The sequence below is a fragment of the Cupressus sempervirens genome, chromosome 10 (genome assembly GCF_028749045.1).
Source record: "Cupressus sempervirens isolate cs-2001-9-10 chromosome 10, ASM2874904v1, whole genome shotgun sequence".
NCBI classification, from domain to species: domain Eukaryota; kingdom Viridiplantae; phylum Streptophyta; class Pinopsida; order Cupressales; family Cupressaceae; genus Cupressus; species Cupressus sempervirens.
In genome coordinates, this window is record NC_143127.1 from 955,014,086 (window position 1) to 955,038,655 (window position 24,570).

The 24,570-nt window shown below is 37.3% G+C and overlaps 1 protein-coding gene across 2 annotated transcripts in view; it reads right to left on the bottom strand.

The window, feature by feature from the left end:
* LOC149537139 (citrate synthase, mitochondrial-like) overlaps nucleotides 1-24,570 on the bottom strand; it is a 241,296-nt gene that overhangs the window by 152,854 nt on the left and 63,872 nt on the right. For both annotated transcript variants that reach the window (XM_089807234.1, XM_089807233.1), the window contains one exon: nucleotides 11,588-11,629. In XM_089807234.1, the coding sequence (XP_089663360.1) occupies nucleotides 11,588-11,629 (42 nt within the window). The remainder of the gene's footprint in view (nucleotides 1-11,587; nucleotides 11,630-24,570) is intronic.

The following is a 24,570-nucleotide window of genomic DNA, read 5'->3' on the forward strand; positions in this document are numbered from 1 at the left end:
GATCTCTTGTGTTGCCATTCATACTTGATAGTATATAATGTTGTTAGTAACTACAAGGCCCTAAAAAATTTAATCAAGTTGGAAGTGTAGTAGAGCTTTACTTGTACCAGTGATCTGTTGCATGGAGAAGCTTGTCTAAGACTTCCTCACGAAATGCTGTAAATCTATGGTGCATGTACAGTGCTGCAAGATGTGGATTTTGAATAATGTTTTGTATCCTCCATGCAGTTGCTGCACTCGGGTGTGTTGGTGCAGTGGATGGCATGGTCATGTGCAAGTCTGGCCATTAGGTGTCTGCTGCACTAAGAGTGAAAAAGAGAGTTGGACAACCTATTTGAACAACCATGTCAATAAGCTCTCCTCTTCGTTGACTCCAGAATGGCCGCGTGCCACGAATTGTTGAGCTAAAACGCATGAGCTGGTCAGCAAGCTTGTCATCAGGAAAGTCCTTTAATCTTTGGCGCAAGTCCTCAACTGATGCTGGCATGGAACCATCAAGTTGCTTGCGAACAAATACTAATGATGTGGCCTGGCTTTTATGTCGCATTAGAATATTAAGTATGAAGTACCTAAACCAAGGGTGCTGGTCAAACCTATTATCATGGTATCGGATAAGGTGGCAAGCATATTCATGTAGCTTGACATCTTTAATACGATGTTGTTTGAATGTGGCCTTCCCTTGTGGAAATAGACATGGGAACGTCATTGCAAACAATCCTTCAGTTATGTATTCATTGATGGGAGATGTAGAAATGTTTGGCCATTGTATGCTTGGACTTGGTCGTCCTTCTCCTAATTGTAGCAAAGATCTAACTTCTTCCATTTCTCTACATGTAGTGGGTAGGTCTGGCACAAATGAAGTGTTGTGCATGATCTCCTCTATTGGATCTTCTGTTGTTGATTCACTTTCAATCGACAAGCTTTGATTCTGGAGTGGAGTTAGAGTTGTTGAGTATAGAATGTTTGAAATGTCAGTGGACTAAGTGGGCAAGGATACCAGTGCAGAACCATCTACCTGTACGTCTTTGTAATAAGGACCATGGGATATTTTATAGTTTAGTGCTGCATAGACACGATCTCTACTTACCATGAAACTGTATTGTTTATGGTCTATGTTTTCTTTGTTGACAATAACTATGTCCAAGGCATCTATTGTCCTTGGCAAAAGTGTTGCAATTGTAGAAATATCTTGAGGAAAACATATAGTATGACCACTATATTTTAGTTGCCCACCTCTTGCATAAGTAACTTAAAGGATAGGGCTTATTCTTGCTATCAATATCTCCTCAACTTGACTGAGTATTTGTAAACAATGTGGTTGTTCACCAGGGTTCATATTATTCCATTCTGAGAATCGATTGCCATTCTTTTCTGATGTGCATCTATAGCAAGCAGTCAATCCATTTGATTTCTTTATTCGTATTCCTGGGTATCTTTCCATGCAGACCAAGCATGTAGAAATTTTGGAAAGGTTATCCAATTTCTTACGAAAATTATCTCTAGCTTTGTAATAATTCTCAAAGAAATGCGGCAACTTTGTTTTTTCTAGTTGGTTTAGTTGAGTAGAATTTTGTAACTCTATATTGCATTCTTGTACATGGTATGGCATGGGGCAAGTAGGTCTGGTAGAACTGGGTGCTCCATCGAATTTTTTGTAGCGACTTTCTCGTCTTTTCTTGTTGATTGTGTCCTTTGTTGCTTGGTACCTTACTCGTCTCTTTTGACTACTTTGAGCACGTTTCTCTTGAATTGTAGCATTGCATATGCCCATCTCTAATTGTATACCCAGAAAGAGAGACCAAGTATTCCTGTAATTAGCGTTATTGGCATTAGGAAGTTTGATAGCGTCAAGGTAGGGAAAATAAAATATAATGGCTAGTGCGTGTCCGTCGTATTTTCTATTTTAATAGGAAAACATGCACTTAGTTTGGAACAAAGATAACTTTAAAATATTGAAGGTGTATTATTGAACAAGAGGGTATGGTAAGGGTATGATAACTTCTATACTTGCAAAGGGATTTAAATAGTTATACCATGAAATGAAATACAAAAACTACTAGATCTTTTGTTCTCGTCTATTTAAATATGTTTTACACAAGATGAAACATAAATACGAAACATTTTGTTGTCTTTCTCAAGGTTTAAATTGCGTAAGAATATCATCAATTACAATATGTAATGTACTATACTTTGAGCACAATAATCTTAGTTGGATAGTGAAATGTGTATATGGTATGCATAAGCATTTTTGAGATATTGAAATAGTTAAATAGATATTTAGAAATGTATATAATATGTGGTGACAGCTGTCCACTAAACAAGATATATAAAATATGAAGGAAACCATAGGGTAGACTTGTATATTAATTGGGAAGTGAAAAGTAAATACATAGTTGTACGAAATGAGAGGGAATCTCAGTACATGTAAACACACTTGTGGAAAACAACTAAATATAGAATTATAGTAGAAACAACAAAATAAGAATGTGTTGCTATAATTAGAGATCTCTATTTGCAAACACTATGCACGCCGTAGCGCTATTACAACAATGCTCTTTTTTTCTTCTCCTCCAAAGTGATTCATGCTGATGCTAAGTTCGAAGAGAAATTGTTTATTGACGATGTTCTCCAATATGTTCGTTGCAGCATCAGGTTCAGCTAGAAGAAGTTGCAAGTCTTCTGCTGGTATCCCTACCAAATCGTTTGCTGGTCCTTCAAATGCAGTAGTATTTAGCAAATCACCTGTCTCATCTTGTAAGTCCATCTTGAGGATATAGCTGTAATCAAAGGTAGATAACTCTGTGCAACATTTAGGGCACTAGAATTTGTTGGTTGAAGTATGAACAATTTTTTTCTTACAACTCTTCTTGTCCACTACTAGTGGACAAGAAAGGTAGTAAAAGTTATCCAAATGCAATTTGGTAATAGTAGCTTCTACACAAATAGGTTGTGTGGTTGGACTCCCTAGTTTTTCAATAGAGCATATTTTTATTGGATTGTTAAAGGTGTGTTGGCGAACATGGCCTTTGACAAGGGTATGGAAGGGCGGTCATTTCCTGCACTTGCATACCAAAGTTGTAATGCAGAGGCTTCAGGAAGGTTTGGATTGATTTTAATGGAAGTTGAGAAGGTAGTATCAAGTTTTTTTCCGTTCCATGAAACCAAACGTGCAGATTTGATTAAAATAATAGTTGGGGTTGGTTGTAGGAACAAATCAAATATTTTCTCCCCTTTGGCCTCACAATGATGTCCCCATAGCATTACTTCTATGGTATGATTTGACATATCTTTGATTGTGGCTGTACATTTCTTGGTTGAAATATTATTTCTCTTTCGTATGGTTGATGCAAGCATGAAAGATACAAGTACTACAATGACATCTACAAGAGAGTTAATAGGAAATGTGTCTAGGGAATCTATGCTCCTAAAGTGGAAGCTATGGTTTGGTATTGTAGAGTCTAGACAAGTGGATGGAGATATTGTTGATGTGCATACGAGGTGTATTTCATATGGGTTTGGTGAGCTACTATATTTTGTATTACTTACTTTGATGCGACCACCTGAGATCTTGTATAGACAACCAGGTTGAATAACATTGTAGAACTCATCTACTACTTCATTAAAGCAAGTAACGTGGATTTCAGAGCTTTCTTTGTCAATGAATTCAAACCCAAAAACCTTTCCATCACTACTATCAGTTTTGTATTCATGGATTGAAGTTTTCTCTAAAACTCTACCCTCAATGGACCAATGTCTATGGTATGGAGTCAATGATTTAATGGGGAGTGGTAGGAATAGAGCCATGTTTTGCACATCATATTCTGCATTTTGGGAGGGAACTGATGCATCTTCTGAAGTTGGAGGCAGATGGAAGTTAGCTATTTGGTGGAGTGGATTTGGAGATCCAACTATGGTTGCATTTTTTGAGACTACCACAATGTTTTCAAGCAAGAGTGCCCTGTAGAGAAAGGAGTTCATAATTTAGCATGGACATTAACATGACATAGCGAAAAAAAATCAATGGTAGTGGGAAAGAAATGGCATACATGAAGCTGTTGACCAAATTGCACGAATAATCTTTTAAAAAAATAATTGTGCCCATTGCTAAAGTTCAATGATTAAATCTGTGTACTTGTCTGGAAGAAGAGCCGAATGAGTGTGTGTACCATCTGAGAGTTGAACTCAATATTTGGTAATTGTAGAATTAGGTTGATGAATAGAGTGTAAAGATGTAACTTGTAAGTATGGATCAATAATAGATGAGCTTGCAAGAATCTTTGCTAGTCCACCACTAGTTAAAGTCACCATCATGAGATTAAGTGGAAAAGGAATACAAGAGCCTGCAAATAAGTTGATATGATTTGATTAGGCTATATAAGGATCAAAATTTTTGTTCTTAAAATACATGATCAAGGAGAAATAGATGTATCTTACTCAGGTAGATGTTTTGTTATGAAAATAGCATATTGTAATACGTAAAAAAAAAAAAAATTCCAACTCCTTTAATCACACGCGAGAAAAGGAAATAGGCTTGCATTATTTTGTTGTACAATTGCATATGTTTACATTATTTCCTTGTATCTAACTCATACTAATATTATCTAGCCTGCTACCAATTTCATTGCTAGAAGCAATTTTCTATATAATTGTATTTTTTTTTATTTCATGTATGAAACATGCACTTTCATGTCTATTCTGAGGTTACATATGTTAAAAGTTGAAACCTGGATAACTACATTACAATTTTCTATATAATTGTATTTATTTTTATTTCATGTACGAAACATGTACTTTCATGTCTATTCTGAGGTTACATATGTTGAAAATTGAAACCTGGATAACTACATTACAAAAGTCGATAAAGGCAATGATCTTCGGGTTACATAGTATGAAAGCAAGAGAAAATATCAGATTTTATTCAATTGCCTCTCACATGCGTCAACTATTGAGACTGTATCACCATTTACATAGTATTGGTCATGATAGATCTCCCTAATGAAAGTGCACAACCCCTCCAACTCAATGCAACCATTCAAAAGTTGTATCACGTCCATTTCTTCCACATGAGGCAAAGAGAGACAATTTGGTTTGAAGTTATTCAAAATGTCATGGCAGCTACTTGAAACAGTGGAAGATAAGCTATGTACATTACTTGCTAAACATTTTGGCTTTTTTGCAAAGCTACTTGCTTCTCCTATGGAATTAGTTACTGCAAGTCCATGCAAGGGGTTGTTGATACTCTTTGTTGAATCCCCACTTGAAATTTCGATGATTTCTTTGCTATTTGCAATCGTTGCCATTTCCTGAGAGGAGGGAGCATAAATTTTGTATGAGTTCAAAGTGGATTGTACATGGAATGTTCTTCTACTTTACACTGATTTTTGCTATCTTCAATTCATACATGGGGATTTTCTAATGACTAATTGTATTTTTGTTATTTATAAGCAAGGGATTCCAATCAATGTTTAAATGCTCTTATACTTGTGTATATTTTTGTATGCAAATTTTCGAACCCAAAAAAAGTGTATTTTGTTTATTTACATCGTTTATTAGCAAGATTTTGTTATACTTGTAATATGGCGAGGGAGAGATTTAGAGGAAAATATAGTTATACAAAGAGGTACAATGATAGAGATAAAAGTTATATATAACTCAAACTATTTATTAATTATATTAAATAAATAATGTCACCTATCTATAAAAGGAAATTTTTTTTAAAACTACAAATGTACCAATATTTTAGTCTCTTCATTTTTTAAAGGTAAAATTAATAAATTTGGTTTGTCAAGTGTGTGTATATTTAAGGCATCAAATAAAACACAAAATCAAAATAAAAGAAACCTCAGATAGTTTGGAAAAAAACATAGTAACGCAAAAGATAATTCAAAAAGACAAGCCATACATAATTATTAGGAAGAATGAATGATTGTGTAAAAAAGGGTGAAAAAAATTATATGGCCATTGAAGTTTTAATAGTCATCCATAGCTCTCAAAAATTGTGGCCCACTGATTTCTAAAATCTAATGAATAGAGAGAGAGAGAGAGAGAGAGAGAGAGAGAGAGAGAGAGAGAGAGAACTAACAATTTATACCACTATACTACCCATTATGTAAATCCTATCCATTGGCTATTTATTTGTGAATAGTTTTTGTTTCACTATGTATAATGAATAAATAACTAGGAAATTGAGAAATAGCAAAAAAACAATAATATTTATATCATAAATTAAGTAAGAACATTAAAGTATAAACTAATAATAATATGATTAATTATCCTAATTTTATCTTAATCAAGGAGAATTTATTAATGTATTAAATCTAAAACTATTAATACTTTAAGTTTTAACCGTAGATGGTTTAGTGAAAAGGGTTTATAAGCTTTCTTGCAAATCCAACGGCATGTAAAGCTATTTTTCATTTAATTAATTAGTGACATCCTCTACCTATACAATCTTTAATGTAATATTTTCAAAAAAAACTAAATTTGTCCTCAATTTTTGGCACATTCAAAATGAACTCTAATATTCCCATTCAAATATTAATGTTGGTGTAGAATAGTGTTTGTTTTAATATAGACATACATGGATTGTTAGTAGGGTGCAAGCTATATTTTGTATGTAATAACGCAGATAGAAGCTTCAAGTAATTCATATAGAAAAATGATACGAACACATTGGATATGTCAAAAAATAAAGTTTTTGATTCTTTTCACTTACATTGTATAGAGAACAGAATAGTAATGATTACCTTGCTTTGGAACAAAGAGTCCTAACAAATCTAGAGAGCATAACTAATAACAACGAGATTTGGGTAAGGAGATATAGATAGGGACAAAGGGAGGTGTTGATTTTGTGGCAAGACAGAACGTACTTTAATGAGCAATTATAATACTAAATTCAATATTTATAAATGTATCCAAAATGTCGTGATATATGTGCTAGAGATAGAAAAGGAAAATTTTGAAGGAACCGATATGTTATATGTATGTGTTAAATAGAAAGTTCAGATTGCACACATAAGAGTAGGATATGATAAGGCACTTAAATACAAGTTGTGTTAGTGCTAGAGAAAGAAAATGGTAGAGATAACAATATCCAACTACAAAACCCTCCGATAGGGAAAGATAATCAATGACCCACAAAATGATTAGATGAAGATAGAAGATAAAGGGGTCTAGATAGATATTGTGTGTGTCTGTGTCTGTGTTTGTGTGGCTTTTTTCAGCTTGTGCAGGCTCTTGATGTGAGTAGTAGGCATTGTTTTAAATTGGCCCTCATGGCCACTGATATGTTGAGAGTTAGTTACAGTGAATTCCTCAGCTGTGCAAGCTTCCATCTGTAATATTCGAGTCTCGGATTTGGGCAGCTTCAGGATTTGAAGAGTGCTTGAGCTGTTGAAAGTCTCAAATATTAGAGCCGACAACTCTCTATTCTTCCCGAACTTTCCTAATTGAAATTTAATAATTTTGATTTTGCCAGATGTCAAGTTGACAAAATTTATTAATTTATTGGCAACGAAAATTAATTTTTTCCTTGCCTTTTTGGTTCTCATCCAATACAAGCAAAGATAATTCACTTTTTTAAGCTTTGAAAAATATCTATAAATTTATAAGCTTTGGATACGTATGTATGCTGAAAAAATTCTTAAACGCGATTGGTTGAAATTTATTGTTTATATGCATCGAACGGATGCAGTAGTATCCTGTCTTCGACAGGAACTAACAATCGCTTTCAATTGATATTCCCCATTGCTTGCATAAATTTCAAAAATATAACCTTTCAAGAGGTATGGAAAGCAGTTAATAAGGTTTCTACATTATAACCTAATTAAGATGACACTATAGAGCATACAAGGCGATGGCGTCAAGATTATGCTTGAACAGATCAAAAATTGTGCTTTTCATGTCGTCCAGCGACAGTCCAAGGTTGACGACTAGGCGCCTTGTTTCATCTTCATAATTGAAAAAATAGACACTCTCCTCTAAAAACAGACATCTTGCTCTCCTTTTAGCGATTCCTTGGTACTCCTGCTCAACTTCAGGAACAAATCCAATCTACCTCCCGGTCCTTGAGGAATGCCGATACTCGGTAACATTTTACAGATTAAGCTCTCCCAATAGAAAAAGCCCAAACAAAACTGCCCAACTACTCATTCACTAGGTATTTTCTCACCACAATAACTGATAAGCATGACTTCGACCTTTCTCAATTTGTCTAGCAAATTGATGCTATCGACACTCATTACAACACTCAGTACAAATATCTAAAGCTTATTGCATAAAAGAAACCTAATCAATTGCTAGAAGATAACCACGTGAATTGCATAAAACATTCCAAGCAAAACTAAGCAAACTATGGCGAATCCAGATTACGAAATAACAAAAAATGAAGGGGAAGAAATAGATGGCGGAAAGGAGAAAACCTTATAGTAAACAACTGTTGCGGTAGACTTTGTTCTCTACGTATCGTGCATTTCCAATGTATAGTCCTACAATAATGTATGGGTGCTCGGATCTATTTAAAGGCGGTCTCAAAGACGTTGCAAGTATACATTAATATCTATCGGTCAGACTGCAATAACTTGATGTGTTAGTAGCGGCTGGGCTTAACCTCGAAACGCTGACTGTGGTGAGGTGGCTGATGTGGGCCCAGTGGTGAGCGTCATCTCTACTACCCCCCTTATCGTGATTCAGCATGATAGTTAGCTGCTTCTTTCCAACTATTTCTGGTCTATGACTTTACTGATGAAGATAGGTGCTCAGAAGTCGAGGCTTAGCCTCCTTGAATTCTTGTTTGTTTTCTCACCTCTTCCCTACTTCGGTGATCCTTGTTTATGTAGATCAGACCCCACTTCCTTACCTGTACCTCTGCTTCTTAATACATTGACCTACCAAAGTTCTATTCCAACTGCAAAAACCATTGTGTGCTCCCTCTATTCAATAATGATTGGGCCAAATTACCTGAATCAATATAGTCCAATGCTTGCATTAATTCTTCCACTCCCAGTAGGCGCAACATCCACAATAAATGGTAATGCTGAGATCTGCGATAAGTTCTTTGTACTAACTGTGTCGTGCCGTGTTTATTGACTCCAGTGCCAAAAAGATTTATCTTTACATTCCCCAAAACATCTCGTCTTAGTTGTCATTTATACCCTTCAGTCCTCATCTTACCGCGTACACCATTTGACCAGCCAACATTACACAATTAAATACGATGAGAGTCGTAAGAATCAAGGCCTCTTTCACCATCGATGTCAGCACAAATACCTTTTATTTCACCATCAATTTGAAAATATCATATTATTCAATTTAAGAACAATTTAACATAGAGTTTACAATTCCACATATATACAAATGTAGCGATATGTTACCTCTAATATATATAATTTGATATGTATGACAACTCCTAAACTTTAGGCAAAGAACATAGTCATATAAGTTATAGGGATATTAGTAATAGCGGTATTAGTGATTGATTTGCTATTGAGATCCAACAGTTGAATACCGATGGTGGATGTAACTTGTTGCAGTTGTTCTATTCTTTCTTATTATGTGCAGACTTGCTGCTTTATTCAGTAGATATATTATGGCATTTGTACATTGTGTATTTTGAGATCCTATATAATGTTGTATTGTATCATAATGTATATTTTTTTAGCATTTCATACCTAGCGACATGTGCAATGGATGATTAGGCATTCTGGTTATGCCTTATGGCATCTTATGTACTTTATATAATCTAATACAAATGTAGTGATACATTACCATTGATATATATGAAAACTCCTAGACTTTAGACAAAGAACATAGTCATATAAGATGATCACGATTTTACAAAAACAAATTTTTCTAAAAAAATTGACCACGAGTTATGAAAGATAATCCACGAAAAAATCTGCAAGAACCCTAATCAAGAGTAGAAGAACCATAATTTGCAGATTGAACTAAGGCAAAGTTTTAAAAAATTTAGAGATAGATAATTTCAAAAAGAAATTACGAAGTTTGAGAAAAAACATTCACTTAGCTCTAATACCATATTATTGAGAAGTAATTGGTAAATTATTGTATGTATAAACAAATGATCAAGACAATCATTATAAAGAATTTACAAGGTTACAAGAATAGAAAGTTTCTAAGAAGAAACTTAAGAAGAAATCTTATCTACAAAGATTTACAAATATTACATAGATGACCATTGAAGTAATTAAATAATATTCTAGTAGACAAGTTCCATTTTTTAGCAAATGAGCTAGTTAGCTATGAGTGCAAGATGAGTACAAAGCTCAACTCTATTGTATTCTCAAGACTATATACATGAGCACTCCATCCCAGATCAAAGATGATGGTAGTTTCCATACATTACTCCCAATATCTAGATGTATCCTCAATGTTACAGATCTTCATACATTGCTCACAAAGCCTTCCTTCACCTTAACATCACCAAAAGGAGTCAATCTACCAATCCTAGGCATGCCAATTGGAGTTATCCGAACAAGGGACCAAATTAAATGAGATGTTCATTGTGTTCTACATCCCTATCATAAAAGGTGCATATGCTCACAAACTTTCAATTGAAGGTCCCAATTGTGTATTGTTTGCCTTATCTACATGAGCATGTTGTCAATGTGTCATAAATCTCTCCAAGACCAACAAAGTTTGTAGAAACATGTCTAATCACCTGCAGAAAAGGATAAGCTTGAGAGCATAACTGTTTATAAGTAAGTCTTTTGAATCAACGTGTCTATTCACCTAAAGTCAAGTTAAGAGGATAGTGTGTGGACATGATACAAGAGACTGGATGAATGGAGATGGTGTATTTGTTAGATCTCAAGGATTTCACAAGAATTATCAAGGATAGAAAGGGGTGGGCTGGAGAGTCTAGGTGCACGTAGTTAGATGAGAGGAACTCACAATTTGTTCCTGTGGTCCCATGGTAATTACACCCAAAGCAATGCAACATGGTATAGGGAAGTTTTCTAAAATAAAAGAGACTCAGATACTTACTCATCAACATATTAGAATCAGATCTGTTACAGTGCTAAAATACAATGTCAATGAAAATCCTCTTAATCCTCCCAAATTGAAATTCTCCTATCAAAATACAACTAAAGGTGTTCTTGTTATTTTCCATGGACCAACATGTAATTGTACCAGAGACCTCACATGTACATGGTGCTACTGACCTGGTGGTTCCCTTTCTAACTGGATCTTTCTGGTAGGGTCCTTTTAAAGGTTTAGGTATGGTTCATTTGTCCAACACCTGCACCTGAGAAACAGTTTGGTGGCTAGGGACCCTAGTCTGACCTTAATACCACGTTAGTTTCCATGGAAAAGACAGAAATCAAAATTACTTTTCCCCTTGTGTGTGCAGAGGCAATCTATCACTGTCCTGCCAGTGCTCTTCATGACAGGGGCCTTTCTATTAGGCTCCTTATTACAGTTACATGCAAATCATTTCTCAAACACTTAATTTGGGAAAGTTCCATTTGAATATCAGAAGATATTTCCAAAGTTTGTGCATAAATAATCTCAACTAGTTGTTCCCTTAAAAGCTTTCAAAAATACTTCACTTGTCGCAGATACAAACCTGTTGTTCTGGGATTAGCTCTTGCAGTTGAGCATGAAGATCCTGTCAAAATCAAAACATAAAAAAATAAGCTTTTTATTGAGTGGGCCCACCAATTAGTTATTTGTTTGAACCAGATGCACAAATAGAAATGTTAAACCATAATCAAATCCTATAATAATTGCAAGGAAAATCAAAGACCACAAACAATCTCCAAACATTTCTCTGTCCCACAGATGAATGGAGTTGTCTCAACAACAAAAAATCATTACCAAAAGCAATAGGTATTCCACTGACCCCAGAATGATTCAGTTTATGAATTTGGTAATGTGGGATTTTCTAAAGGCTTGGATAGTAAGAAATGAAGATAGCAGAGTTTTTGGCTTTTCTATCATGCATCTAAATAGAAGCACCAATATTATTGAAAGTACCATTCAAAATTTACATCAAAATGATTACAGTGGTAGGTAAAAGAGTAGGCAATCACAAAAGATTGAAGTAGAATAATTACCATTCAGAAACCCAGTGCGGATTTGTTGGAGGCTTGGATATTAAGAGAAAATGAAGATAGCAGAATTTTTAACTTTTCTATCGTGCATGTAAATAGAAGCACCAATATTATTGAAATTACCACTGAACATTTACATCAAAATGATTACAGTGGAAGGTAATAGAGTAAGCAATCACAAAAGATTGAAGTAGAATTATTAGCATTCAGAAACTCAGTAGCATTCGGTTAAATCAAATTCATATAAATTATTCTTCATCCACCTTCTAAAACATTTAAAATTATTGTTATTTATTTGTGAATTATACCATAAATCTTTTAAATATGTCCATTAATTCAAAGGTAGGTATGGACATGATTATGTAAAACAATGTTTTTAAAGAATCAGATTTGTAGAAACATTTATTCGAAGGTAGGTAAGGACATAATTATGGAAAAAAATGTTTTGAAATAATTAGATTTGTAGAAATTGGGTTGTCATTACACACTGACGATAATTCTAAAATATAATAATAGTCTTATGCCATTCAAGGGTTCCATTATGCATATTATTTCATTGTTTATTAATGCAAGAGTTTAATAGAGTAATTATCACCTCCAAGACCAGCAATGAAGCTAGCAATCAGAAATCAACTTCAGAGATAATTTATTTGGCAGGCTATTCCGGTCAATGAGTCATCATGAATTGGAAAAAATGAAGGAACAATCTTCCCATCCAATTGCATGAACTCAATTTGACGAAATTGAGAGTTGCTGGATGAGAACAAAAAGAAATGGGGTTCCCTTAGCATTCTTACAAGACTAATCTGGACTCGTCAAAGTCCTGAGATGTTCTGCACTAAACAGGTCCTAAGGACTTGTAACCCAAGTACCCAACAAATTCGGTCAGACTTGCCTAGCCTATTAAACTTGCTGGATCTGAGAAGTCCCAAGGAAAAGAATTGGCCACATAAGGTAAAATGAAGAAAAGAAAACATTAAAAATAAGGGTTTCAAGTATTTTTTACCATAGTTGGAAAACTCTCACTCAGCAACAACTTGCCAAGCCCCTAAAAGTTTATTTTGGAAAAAATGGGCCAATTTTTAAAAAAAAACTCGGGAAACTAAAAAGAACCGCTAAAATTTAATTAAAAATACATTATTTTTTGCAAATCCACTCAAATCTGCCTTTCAATAGCTTGCAATCACCTAAGAATGCCTTCGAACCCTTCTTCTCTCAACTCCTCAAGCCTCTAAACGAACAAATGAAAACTGACAAACTAAAAATCAATTTGTTTTGCCTATATCGCTGCCCTATGCACGTGGACGAGTTTTTGTGAGTTTTTGATTAAAACTAAAACCCTGTGAGTAATCAGCGAATTTTCCCTGGGAGCTGAAAAATCCATGATTTGTTTTGCCAAAAACTCACCTGGCTGGTTAACTCAATGAGTAATCGAAAATCGCAGATTAATCTGCAAGTGTGCCAACTATGTTTTCAACAATGGTTAAACAGTGATAAAATTATAGAGAATGGCATGTGCCCTGAAGATTTTGGCGGTACCAAAGGCTTTTAATTTAGGCTTCCTGCCCCCAGAACCCACAAGGAGCTGTAATGTCCTCAATTTGAGTAGAAATTGATTTCTAAGCCTTTTGCTCAATTACTGAATTCCCATCAGCTAATTGGTTTGGAAAATGGGACTCGAAATTCCAAAGTTCTTAGAAGACTCCCAACTTAAAAGCTCACCCTGCATCTTACTATTACTCTATCAACAATGGGGGACTTGTACAAATGGCGTGATTGTAGTAATATAATCATTTCTTTGTTGATGACATCATCATCCCTGAAAGCTTCTCCTACTTGCTTCCTTCTTCAATGATGGTTGATTAATGTGTGCATGAAATGATAAATTTTGGAGGTTCTATTATTATTTGATGCTACTGTTGTTTAAAAGTTGTCCAAAAGTTATTTGAACTTTTTCAGGGAGTTATTTGGAGTATTAATATTGTATTTATCTTTTAAATAAACGCTTGTTGGCTTGATTCGGCTTGCCAAAATTGCTTGAATCGCAACAATTATGGGATCTCTGCTCTCACCTTTCCCTTTCTAAAATCTAGGTGATCGAAAAGTGGAAAGGAATTCGATGCATCTTTCAATTTTGTTGAATGCTAACCATATCTTCAAAGAAAAATTAAGTGTGGTTATTTCAGTGGTATTAAAGCATGAGATCTTGCAAGCCTATGCCTTTAATCATGTTAATAGCTTAAGCTTTCTCCGTAACTGTTAAGAATTGGAGTATTACATTAGATAGTTGGAAACGACAAAACCACAAACCTAAGTTACAAACCCTTTTTCCAAAAGTTCAAAGAGCGCATCACAGTTCTTCTGGTGACAATCACTATTCTTCAAAACATGTGGAGACAAGATAATATAATTTATTAACGTCCAAAAAGAGGCCACAAAAAGGGTCAAAGGGATTGCCAAGAACAACAAAAGGGGTCAGCATGCAGCAAGGAAACCAAATGTTGCCCGACGAAAGAAAGCAACAACAAAAACAAAAACAAAGAGGGATTCAATGGAAAAACCCTCCTCATCCCTGCTAAGGGTTCTGAATAACCATGAAGAACCTCAAAACTGAAGGATAAGTAATGGGACTAGTCGGAACCCTAGGTCGCTTCATAATGAAGGTCGTTACAGATAGGAGATCATCCTAGCCTTCACAGATCTAGAATAAGGGATGGATCCAAGCAAACGCTTGCTTGGTGTTGTCTACTGAGTGAAGCCCTGTAAAGAAGGATGTAATGAGTTAACAAGGCAGAGGTGTCACAAGATACCAAGTTGGAGTATGTGGCCTAGAAGCCTAATGGCTCCCTAAAGATAAATGGCAAGGCACCTCCGGTCTTTGTATTTGAAGATGGAGAGCAACTGTGCCTCCCCGGACCTCCATTTGACCTTGTAGTATAAAGGGAAACACAAGATACAGTAACCTTCTAACTTACCTACCCAATGCTGCAAAGCTGACAAATCCTATGCACTTTGTCAATGTGATGGTCAGCCTCACACTAGAGCCGATATAAACGCACTCAAAAAGAACGAAGGGGGATCCTAAGGAAATGTTAACTTATAACTTCAGCATGCACATCCATATACTTCAACAATGTTATGACAGCTTGCAACGACTTCGGTACTACAACTACAATAACAGTGACCATGGCCCACAATAAAGGCAACTGATTTAGATTTCTGCCTTCAACATTTGATACCCTGAAGATGCAAATGCAACAATAACTCTCCATATTTGGACCCCACAAAATGTCTCTTCCATACATTATATGGTCTTACTTTTCATGAATGAAGACATAACTCTCTTCATACTTGCATTGGTTGCTATCTTTCCCCATCATCAGCACTGTACATATCAACGAACTTGGCCTTTAAATGACCTCTATGCAACTATCCCCTTCTTAACATTTGTTTATTGTAACTTATACTTTGCAATGCTTTTATAAACCTAGCACAGTCTTTTGTCTTCCTAATTGTTTCAATTCGCATTTTAATTTTGTAAACCATTCTCTACATGCTATCCAATGTCTTTATATGTCTTTTGACATTGCTTCAATAATCCACTATTAAATCAGGTTTGTTGAGCACTTATGACACTCTCATGACTATTTGAAACATCTTTATGACTGCCCTTGATATCTTGTTATCCATCATCTTATCTTTACCCTGCAGACTAGCAGGGTCAGAGCTCCGAAACTAATTGTAATGTCCCCTTTTTGGAATTGCCCTAAATCTTGCCCACACAACTTGTAAATACCAAGTCTGCTGACTTTATCTCTTTGGTTGTTGATTGCTTCTCTCTTGGATGAGTATTATTGCTCAATGGTTCAATCTTTGCTGATTGATGCCTTGAGGTATGGGTGAGTGAAAATTGATAAGTTCCCTTTAATGCTTTGAATGAATTCTCCTTTATGTTTCATTGGTGGATCAGCACCTTTCATAAGGATTGAGTCATCACTTTTTATTGTTGCCTTTGAGACTAATATAATTCCCAAAATTTATCTCCTGTCACGTCCCTCTAGTGCAAACCTTGATTGCAGCTAACAAATAAGGTGCAGCAATTAATATTTTTATTTATGACAGAGATTATAAGGGAATCAAAGCAATGTTTATGGTTAATTTATATAGAACCACATATTAAGGTTGACTCCTTAAAAGGCAGCACTTCAATAGATGAGATAAGATGAGATAAGATAATGATATTAATGTCCAACAAAATACCAATAAAGGATAAGGATTAGAGGTGAAGCGAGGGGGTGGAGGTGGGCAGGCGAAGTGGACAGGGAGACTAAGGACGGAGTGATCGACGAAAGGGAGGTGGGTGAAAGTGAAGCTATTGATCAAGGGGGACCAAGGAAGTCAGCGCAAGAGTGAAGTCGACCACACTCATGCCCCCACAATGAGGCCAGTAGGTGAAGAGCTCAGAACCCAGGAAGCAGGAGAGGCCATTTAAGATCAACAAATCGACAGACTCACAAAGTTGGAGGAGATGGCGGCCATAGCATGACAGAGGCCCAAGCAAGTCCTCAAAGTGTCTCTAAAGACCAATGGTGGCTAGATCAGTCTCGCGAGTGCAAGTTGAATCCAAAAAATCGTCATGGATAGGGGTCTGAAGATCTCTAGTTCGTGCATTGAAGACTCCCAAGATGATGTCTCCCAAGCTCAAGAACTTAGAGATATACTCATACAAATCAGAGAAGGGGTCTCCATCCACCGAGCTATGCATGGCATAAGGAGAGAGCTTGTGGGAAATAACAAACCACAATGAATATGTCTCTAAGACGGTGATCAATATAACTAGCATGGTTGATCAAGATCCACATAAATCTAGCTGTAGTGTCGGAGTGGACCACTGTCGTGACGTTGGCAAGGTCATCTTTGATCAAATAGGCAACACTCCTGGAGCCCCGAACACCACTAGACATCCAAACCTCATCTCTGCAAGTAGATAGCCACTAATAGCCCGAGAACCCAGGGAGAGGGCGGACCAGTCTCTCATGAGTCTCTATAATCACCAAAATATCTACTGAGCCAACCATATCCGAGAGCAAGCCAAGTAATGACCAAAGAGCACGATTACCATTCCAACAGTTGGCATGGAGAGAAGCAGAGGAAAGTTCTCTCCCATGTGACTACCAGCGTGATCGTCATTTGGCTAGAGGAGCCTATCTTTATTCCCATCCGTTCGGGGGGGGATCCTGAATAATAGCCTTGAGGTTTCGGATCACAACCCACTTCCTGTCTAGCCTCTGCTACTAACCCCCTAGAATGTCTCAGCTCTACTATATGTGCTCTAGCAAGAGTCTCGTCTAAAAAGATCTTCAAAGGGAGAGGGAAAAGCTTCCTCTTTGATCAAAGAGCATGTAACCTATCAGAGAGTGAGAGGAACGCAGAAAAAAAGACCCATCCGGTCCCACCCAACATCTATCCAAGGTGATATCTATGATATCTAGCTACTCCACGAGAAAGGATTGCCCAGTTGTCAACAAATCAGTGGTAAAACTAGGGAGCCAGCGAACCTTGAGGTTAAGTTTGCGAACCCGTCTCCAACGCTCCTTGATGAGTTGCCCCCTGATGATCTTTTCCACCCCCGCAAGGGGTAGAATTAGGAGTGGTGTACACTGACGCCCATGGCTTGGCCTTCTTCTTGGTCTAGGATAGAAGAGAAGTGAGTTTAGCCACTAGTTCGCTTTGTTGTTCCCTGAAAGTGTCAAGGTCCCCAAGTTGTTCTATGACCTTGTCGAAATGAGTCTTCATGATAGTAGTGTCCAAAATGAGAGTGGCCAAGAACGAGTCAACTTGGATTTTAAGTGCAGCAACGGTCTCCGTGAGTGTGAGCACTATATCCTTTAGACATTAATTCTCATTTTCGACCTTGACCAGCCTGTCAAAGAGCCTCTGATAGGTCAGGGAGGGCACAAGGGCAGCTGATGAAGCCGGAACAAAAGCAGGATTTGATTCGGCTGGAGGGAGAACATTTCCCATAGGGAAAGACGAAAAGAAACAGTGACGGAGGAGGCGCAGTCTATACAACACAACAGAGAAATATAGCCTACCCGAGCTAGGCAATCCAACATGTTTAATAGTTGAGCATTGGAGCAACCCCGTAGCCTTGGCGAACCCAGAGTGAGAATTTCAAATGTGCGATAAGAAAGGCACAACAAACAAACACTAGCAGACCTCAACCAGAGTTCTCCGGGGAGACCAAGATGGGCACGAGCAGACAAAAGAAATGAACTACCCATCGTGGGAGAAAGACAATGCCTCAGATGGGTCAAACCAACACCTCCCATCTTGTGAGCAGATTCGCACGAAGGCAACTTGGTGGTAGCAGACACAATCGCGGCTTGCACAGGGTGACACAGGAGCTAACACACCCACAGTGGCAGAGAGGCCAAGAACGGCGAGCAAAGAGAGAGGCCAGGTAACAAAGACAACGTGAGAACTAATCACGGGAGGCAACAAAGGAAACAAGAACAAAAATAGACGCCTCAATAAGAAATAGTTTATTATCAACATTAAGGCAATTTTAAAATAATAATCATTGATACCCAACCCACAAACCAAAAGATGTGAATGAGAATGTGACTATGAAGAGTGACTTCTCTAAGGATATAAATATTACATAAGGATTGTGTTTGAAAATAAGTGAAGATTTATTCATACTTATTAATGTTTAGATTTCGATGGCTCTACAGGAGCATAAACAAGAAATCTCAGTGGCATTAAGATTAATATCAAACCCGGCAACACTAATATCAAGAACAAAAATTGAGTCACGGTGTATTAATCAACTATGCAAAAATAAGGGAGGGCGATATAATTTAAAAAGGAATGACAGTGATTATCGAGGACAAGATTAATATGCAATGATTGGCATTATAAACAAAAAGAAAGCAACGACTAGTAAGGAAAAAGGCAGCAATAGAAATCAATATAAAAGCAAGGATTAGGACCAAAAAGGCAGCATAAAGATTAGTTAACAAAAAGTATATAAATAGGACAGGCCTCACTGTAGGAAGAATTAGAAAGTTGAATATTTCATCTAAATTCAGGTGTCAAGTCGAAAAGGGAAGATATTGATTTCATATAACTAGTCTAGTAAGTCCTTGGTGGAACGACTTAGACAAGGTAGTCAATGATCAACGAGAACAACTGGACAAGGATCTAGACTTAGAAAAGGCAAACAAATTCCAATTACATCAGTAGTCAGGCGTAGAGGTCAAATAAGATAAGATAAGATAATGATATTAATGTCCAACAAGAGACCAACAAAGGGTCCAAGGGACTGGAAGATTACAGCAATAGTACCAAACCACCCAGCAACAACACCAAACGATGTCCGAGAAGAGAGGACAAGAAAGCAAAGAAAGTGAACAACAACAAACAAGAGGACCAAATATCCTTTCTCCATAAAAAGAAGTCCAGCACCGAAGGATAAGGCCCAAGGCAACCAAGGGTTTGGGCCCGTCTCTGGGTAATGCTGGAGTTAGGGAGTCATTGTCTGGTGAAAGCACGACGAGGCCTAACAGATATAGTATGTCCGAAGACTGGTATAGCTAGCAGCCACTTCATGCCCCTAGAGGGGAACATAGGTGGAAAAAATGCAGTGATGAGTAGATCAAAGGCCTAGCTCTAGGGAAACATGAGCTGGCAATATCAACAGAGGACCAGTAAGCGAGGTAGGAGTATTTGTGGTGACTACTCGTGGAGTCCGCAAAGCCCCCGAGGCAATGAAGGAACCAGATCAAATCGAAGATGGCGCCAAGCCTAAAAGGGTGAGCCCCGAACTCAGCCAAAATGATACTATGTGGGGTGTACCGATGACATCTGATAACCCGACGAAGAAGGATCTCGACCCGCTAGACCGAAGTCCAATCTGAATCAAGAAGAGAATGCCCCCAAACCACAAAGACATATAAAACTATCACTCTGACCAAGGAGTCCAAGAGATATAACTTGGACTTAGTGTCCTAAAACTGATGTCGGTAGCATTGTCTCTCCAGAAGGGCGAGGGAACCCATCCCCTTGGCAACCTAGGCAGGTGGGCAGGGCTCATGTTGAAGCGGGGGTAGAGAACTTGACCTCGAGATAAGTGTATGAAGAGACAATTTCAATCGCATGACCATGGAAGCCAAAGTGAAGATGTGAGGTCTTCGTACAGTTGAATGAGCTATCACAGGTCACAGAAGGAGGCCAACCCATCAATGAGCCTCTAAAGCCCCTCCAGAGAGGAGGCTAAAACAACCACATCATCGATAAAGAGGAGAATGGTGATCAGAACCTGATGTAAGTAGCAACCATCTCATGGATCTGATGGCCTCACGAACGGAGGAGGAACTAAAAAGATGGCAGTGGGGGAGGGAGGTAGGATGAATAGGCAGTTGGCTAGAGATATCGTAAAGAGTGGGGGCATGGGACACCAGAGAGTGCTAGTCAAGGGTGAGGGTGGCAGAGGAACAAGGTACTCTAGAAGGTTTTTGAGTCACGAACGAACATGTCATAGAGGGATCTACCCTGCGAAGCCACAAACGATCGCTTCTTGTAATGAAGAAGGCGGTGGTACGAGGAACGAAACTGAGTATAGGAGGCGGAATGAGCAACAAAGGACGCACATAGGGAGTGGTGGAAAGGCTTACAATCATCATCATACCAATGTTTCATGGGGCAAGTTTTTTGGCTAGCAAGGCTGAAGGGAGAGGGAGAAGTGTGATGGGGGATGGAGAGGAGGGCGGACTCCCAAATACCAGTAGCCAGAAGGTCAAACAAGGATGAAGCTTGGGAGGAATCCGAAAAGTGGTCAAGGGGGGAAAGTATTTTGAGGTGGGGGGTGAAGAGGTAGCAGTCACACTCTGAGAAGCAGAAAGTGGTATGGAGACCAGAGAGTAAGGGTGGGGGATGGAGCAAGGAGGGTGAGGGCGGGGGTCGAAGCAGACAATGAGGTTGAGGATAGAATGGACGGCCAAACGAGGGCAAGTGATGGTGAAACGGCTAACCGAGGGGACAAAAAGGTCGGTTCAAGAGCATAGTCGACCATACTCGCACCATCGCAATAGGGCCAACAAGTGAAGAGCTCGGAACCCAGAAAGCAAGGGAGGTCATTCAAGATCAACAAATCAAAAGACTTGCAAAGCAAGAAGAGATGACGACCATAACAAGAAAGAGGCCAAAGGTTGTCCTGAGAGTGGTGCTGAAAACCCATACTGGCAAGATCGGTCTCCCAAATACAAGCCCGAACTGCAGTCATGGAGAAGGATCTAAAGATTTCTAGTTAATGCATTGAAGTCACCCAGAATGATGATGTCACCCAATCTCGAAAAATTGGAGATGCACTCGTACAAATCGGAGAAGGGATCTCCATCCACCAAACTATGAATGGCATATGGAGAAGTGGCCGGCAGAAAATAACAAACAGTTATAAAGATGTCCCTGAGACGGTGACCAGTGTGGCTGATCTAAATCCACATAAATCTAGCCAAGGTATTAGAGTGAACCACAGATGTAGCACTGACGAGGTCCTCTCTAATCAAACAAGCCACATGACCAGAGTTGCGTACACCACCAGAAGCCCGAACGTCCTCTCTACAAACAGATAGCCACTTATAATCAAAAAACCCCAAGAGAGGGCGGACCGGACTCTCATGAGTTTTTATGATAACCAAAATATCCGCAGATCCAACTGCATTCGAAAAGAAACTAGGTAATGACCAAAAAGTGTCATTACCATTCCAATAATTGACATGAAGAGAACCAAACAAGGGTTGTTTTCCATGCAACTGTTGATGAGACCATCATTTGGCTAGAGGATCCGATCTCTATTCCCATCTATCAGAACAAAAGTTGTTAAATACTGCAGGCTATAATAGTATTATTCATTGTGGGCAACTCTAGGATAACCCCCAGAAGGGAAATGGAATCATAAAAAAGCTAGCAGAATGTGAAGTTCTATCATCCCAATTTTTGACCTAATTTGAAATATAGCTGTTGAGGTTCACATGAAGTCAGTTAGCAGTTTAATTTGTTATAATCTGGCGAAATGGTAAGATAGTTAGTCGTGATTTCAAGTAAAGATGACATGTTAGTTGATCATTAATCACAAACTCATGGAAGTGAGAAGATGGTTAACCGTTATGATTAATCAAGATTAAATAATTCATTATGATAATATAATTTAACTGCGGAAAATTTTCTTGCAGGAAACGTGTCGATAGGGGGGAAACATTGTCAGAAAGGAATTAGGCACAGGAGCATCACCATCACTAAGCAAATGGGTAGAGGACCTAGCGACTTGGAACAGAATACATCTACAGGACCCGCATGAGTTATTTAATAAATAATTTAATTAAAAATAATTGAGTTAAAATATAGAACGTATCTTAAAGAATTTTAATTTATCTTTCATCATATCATTTTAGTAAATACTTATAAATGTGCATTTAAATATAAAAATGATTTGGCACCATTATCATTTAATAATTTAATAGAGTGATGTTTAGTTGTACATTATAATAATGTTAGAGTTATAATAATTGAATTATTATAAATTTCAAATTATAATCTTCCAATTCTTTCCAACTTATTTTTTTCTTTTATTCTTTTCTCTCTTCATAGTTGATTTAATAATTGGAATCCGAATGGTCATCTTGGGAATTCGAACGGATTCTTGTAACTGATGGAAGCCGTAGAGTCAGGCTTTTGTATATTTCTTTGATTCCCATAACCGTATCACACATTCGACTATTTTTCCTTCAGCCTTCCAAGCCATTGCCGCCGGTGACCCAAAGGTGACAGAGCTCTGAAATTGAACTCATTTACGCCTGAACTTTCCTTATCACACTTGCCGCAGATCACAGACCAGAAATCAAGGATTCAACCAAGCGCAAGTCAATCAAAATCATTTAGAGGAGTCAAGTAAGGCACCTGTTGCAACTTGTTTTTACTTCCTTAATTGTCAAGTTCGATGAACAGCAAACCAAGTTTAAATATATGCTCTAAGTTCCACCGGTTCTCAGTTCTCCATTTCACATTGTAACAATAGTAGTAAGGAGATTATAAAACCGATTCCAAGTCAAGGTAACAGATAGTTCCATTTGAATGCAAAGAATGATAGGTAGAAATAGAAAGATACATACATTTGTTTATGAATCATATAATGAAAAACCCTGCCATGTAGTCTAACAAATAAGTTTAAATCCAAATACTTCCTATCATGTTTTCCTTGCATTTAAATCGCTGAGTCTGTAGTATGGATACAGAATACCATTATTATGCTGTGTTGCAATCATGTTTTTCCTTGCATTTAAATCGCTGAGTCTATAGCATAGGTATAGAATACCACTATCATACGTTTTGTTACAACTCATGCTAAACCATGCATCAAAATCATTGAGTCTATTCAGAATATCACTATCTAAATGTTGTGCTGCAAATCATGTGTTACCTTGTATTTTAATTGCTGAGTTTGCAACATAAGTACAAAATACCACACCCATAGTGCCATGTTACAATTCCTTATTCCTTTCCCATGTCAATAACTCACAGATTTCTTAACACTGTTATACGAGTTTGATTTGGATTCAAGAAAATAAATAATAGAATAAGGATATTGCATTGTAATAATGTTTTTATTTTAATTTTTTTAGCCATGATCGTATACCAATCCAATATCTTTGTTCAAGATATAAATGCATCCTCTTATAAGATAATATTATGAACACCGAGGAATTCACCAAGTAATCAAGGTGGAGAAGGTGTAAATCTATAAATTTGCAGGCACCTGGAATCACCGGCATGGTAGCCTGAAATGGTGAGGTGTAGAGGGTCTGCAAGAACGCGGATGAGAATTCAGTTATTATTAAATTGAGTAATTAAGCTTTCGAATTTTGAAATCTTTAAAGAACATAATTTATGTAAACATAGAATGAGAAATGATGGTTGTATGTAATCTTCTTGAATAATTGATAGAGTCATCTGCTCTGAGAATTCCAAATACTTGGGACTCACCCGGTTGTGTAGCCGAGAAGATGGGTGATGAGGTGTGAGAAAGGAATCGCCAATAATATAAATCAGTATCAGTGATGACATTTCAATATTTATCATTTAATATGAATTAATTAATAGTTCATGCATATTCCTGTTATTGTGATCTCTTGTTGCCAAGTCGTGTGGTGAGTTTATACCAGGAAGCCCAGTGAATGGCAAGATGACCATTGCCTGTTTCGGGTAGGGAGGGCCTTTCTCGTTAGAGATCGTGCGGGATGAGATTTGGTCCGAGATTGGGTGGTTAAGCCCCTGACAATGTTTCACCTCTCTCTAGATGTTGGACATGCGTCAAATAGAGATAAGCCATGCATTATCGGAAACAGGTATTATCATTTTTATTTATGAAGAGGTAAGATTAAATTGAATTATTTCATTGTTAGCGTCATTTTACTTTCATATATATGAATAAAGAATA